The sequence below is a fragment of the Terrapene carolina genome, unplaced genomic scaffold (genome assembly GCF_002925995.2).
Source record: "Terrapene carolina triunguis isolate 2854851 unplaced genomic scaffold, T_m_triunguis-2.0 Scaffold33891, whole genome shotgun sequence".
Taxonomy (NCBI): domain Eukaryota; kingdom Metazoa; phylum Chordata; order Testudines; family Emydidae; genus Terrapene; species Terrapene triunguis.
This window is the reverse complement of record NW_020698242.1, coordinates 12,416,756-12,419,599: the sequence shown is the minus strand read 5'-3', so window position 1 is coordinate 12,419,599 and position 2,844 is coordinate 12,416,756. Positions and strand designations below refer to the sequence as shown.

General features: G+C 62.5%; 1 protein-coding gene across 1 annotated transcript in view; it reads right to left on the bottom strand.

Moving 5' to 3' along the window:
- The window catches only part of LOC112106332 (interleukin-17C), a 4,041-nt gene extending 2,282 nt beyond the window's left edge, over positions 1–1,759 (bottom strand). Inside the window, exon 1 of the mRNA XM_024199508.2 lies at positions 1,599–1,759. Within this exon, the coding sequence (XP_024055276.2) occupies positions 1,599–1,759 (161 nt within the window). The remainder of the gene's footprint in view (positions 1–1,598) is intronic.
- Positions 1,760–2,844: the final 1,085 nt, after the last annotated feature.

Sequence of the window (2,844 nt, the reverse complement as noted above, 5' to 3'; positions counted from 1 at the left end):
AGCTGGCAGAGGCAGCCGCCTTACCACGCTGGCTGAATCCATGGAGGAGTGGGAAGACCAAGTGGCTTGGAGCAGGTGATGCGTCCTCAGGCTGGGGAGCGTCTTCTCTCCCTTCTCTCTGCTGTGGCTCTCCTAGGCCGGCTGCTCCTGCCCTCAGGGGTGGTAGGTAGTGACAGGTGTTCTCTGGCCAGGTCTCTTGCTGCCTGAGTTTATATAGTGACCCGTGGAGGTGATGTACACACACCTGGAAACTCCAAACACTCAGCCTCACTTCCTCCTCCCATTTCACCTCACTACTTCCTCTTGGGCAGGAGCAGGATAGCAGCTAATTGATTGTAAGAGTCTTTTCCTTTATTCTGCAATCTGTTAATCATTGGCGCAGCACTTTAGGGGCGAGGTGGCCCAGGGCAGGGAGCTGGGGTAATGGGGAGGAGGGGGCGTCCTTGTTACAGGCTCTCCACTCACTGCTACTCCCCACAGGGGGCTCTTTCGCTTCCCTCTGGAGCTTGACCCAGGACCATGTGTTTGATTCGGGAGGCAAAGGAAGATACGCCCCTGCTGAGCTTGTGGGGTGTGTGTGTGTGTGTCCCCCGGCTTTGGAGACGGCCACTTGGGACTAGCTGTCTGACTCTCTGCTAGGGCTGGTGGGCGCCCAGAGCAGAGGGGTCAGGGTTTGTGTGGGCGGGGGCCTGGTTGGGTGGCACATTTGCCTCAAGGATGAGATGATGCAGGATCTGCTCTTCTTACCGCTCTCCAGGAAGAGACCTGCCCGAGGGGAACCCACTTGGCATTACAAAGCCAGCAATAGCTCCTTTGCCCGCCCCTTTGTGTCAGGACTGCTGGTTCCTGCCCAGCTGTAACCCATCCCTGGGGCAACACTGTCAGCCGCCCGGCAGGCGTCAGAGTTGGCAAAGGGAGCCAGTCAGCTAATGCCGCTGTACAGGCCTCATCCGGGACGTTCAAAGCGCTGCACAGATAGGGAAACTGAGGCACAGAGCAGTGACTTGTCCAAGGTCACCTGGCAAGTCAGTGGCAGAAGCTCAGCAGCTGCCAAGGCCCAGGGTGGGACAAAGGCCCAACGTGCAGGAAGGGTCAAAACCCTCACAGGACTGGCGGCCCCAGGCTGCTGCGAACCTGACCCTCGCATTGCTGCAGTCGGGCATGTACGGTCAGGAAGCCAGGCTGCCCCACGACGGAGGCCGTTGAAAGCGCCTGGGGAGGTCGACGTGCCCCACTGCGGGCGGCCGGCCACGTGAGAGACAAGGCAGGGGGCGGGGCGCTGCCATACGCCTCACAGGAGCCCTTAAGCCATGGCTGGAACAGGCCCCATCTCTTCAGTGAAGCCCCCTCCCCAAAGATAATGCATTGAGGCCTGACCACGTGGCACAGGCAGCGTTGGACACACGTGGTATGGCTGATCTAGGGGGCTCTTGTGCAGCACCAGGAGATGCCGGAGAGATGGGGTGGCCCCCCCCACCCCAGAGCAGCCGGGGAAGGGTTAACATGCAGCCCAGCCACAACTGGTGAAACGTCAACCCGCAAAGCAGGCTCTGAACTTTCGACTGGAGGATCACGGGTTCCCTGCAAACCGGCCTTACCAGGCGCTGCTGACAGCCAGCTCCTTGCTACCATGCGCTGGAGTCACTCGTTCACCGCGGCTGTCACATGCTCCCGCCCGCTTGGCCCTGGATTGAGGGAAAACCCCCACGCCGCATTGCAGCTCGCTGGGCTGCGCTGGATTGAGGGAAAATCCCGGCATGGCAACTGCAGCTTGCTGGGACCGGCCCCGATGTTACCGACGGCTGGGAAGCAAGCCGGCCTGGAGCCTCGCTGAGTGGCTGAGCCCGGCCCCCTGCTCCCCTGCGTGGTGATGGGGCGGTACTCGTCAGGAGCCCCAAGGCCATGCGCTGCTCGGTGACCGGGGCTGGGCAACCGGGGTTTCCAGGTACCATCCCAGCACCTGCGGGTTCAGACAGGGAGGGAGCAGTCCCTTGCCCTTGTGTCCACCGGGGCCACGCGCTGCCAGGGGAGACACAGATCTCTCTGGCAGCGGCAAGTGTGTTCAGCGCAGGCCTGGGGCTCTCTGCGCACCCCTGCGCGTTTGACTGCTGGTCTGTCCTGCTCTGGGCGGGCACGGGGCCAGGGCTGCATACTGAACTGCAGCATTCGGCATCGGGAGCAGTGAGGCATGACCCCCATGTCCTCCCTCGGCACCTCCTAATGCCCCTCTCGCGGTCTCCCCTCCAGGCAGCACCAACCCCCAGTTCCATGGCTGGGGGATGGCAGTGCTAGCAGGGGAAGGTGCAGGCGGTCACCCTTCTGTCCAGGTCCTCCCACGACCCCATTTCTCAGACCCTAAACTCTCTGGGGCAAAGCCTGCGGCTTGGTTTGCACTGTCCCCTCCTCAGCTGATGTGTCCCTATGACTCTTCCCTTATCCCAGAGCTGGGCTGAGACAGCCGGACTATCTCCAGCCCCCGAGCAGAGACGAGATCCGGCCCCCGGTGTTGGAGAAGATGCCCCCCCGCCCCCTTTCTGCTGGGGAAGCAGCCTAGGAGCCATTGCAAAGCACCTCCATGGCCACCGCTCCTTGCAGGGACTCCCTGGGGGCCCCTGACTGCTGTTCCCCCCCTGCGTCCCAGGCTTCCCCTTCCCACGCCCCCCCCTTCCATTCAGAGTGATGGGGGGGCAACTCATTAACCCGCCTGCTGAGCAGGTGAGACCCCCCCCCACTCCCTTAGGGCCGAGGACAGCTGTTTGATGCCGCATGGAGTCTGTGCTTCCCAGAGAGAGTTGCCAGCCCTGGCTGCCAACAGGGAAGGGGCCTGCGCCCGGTCTCTGCCCA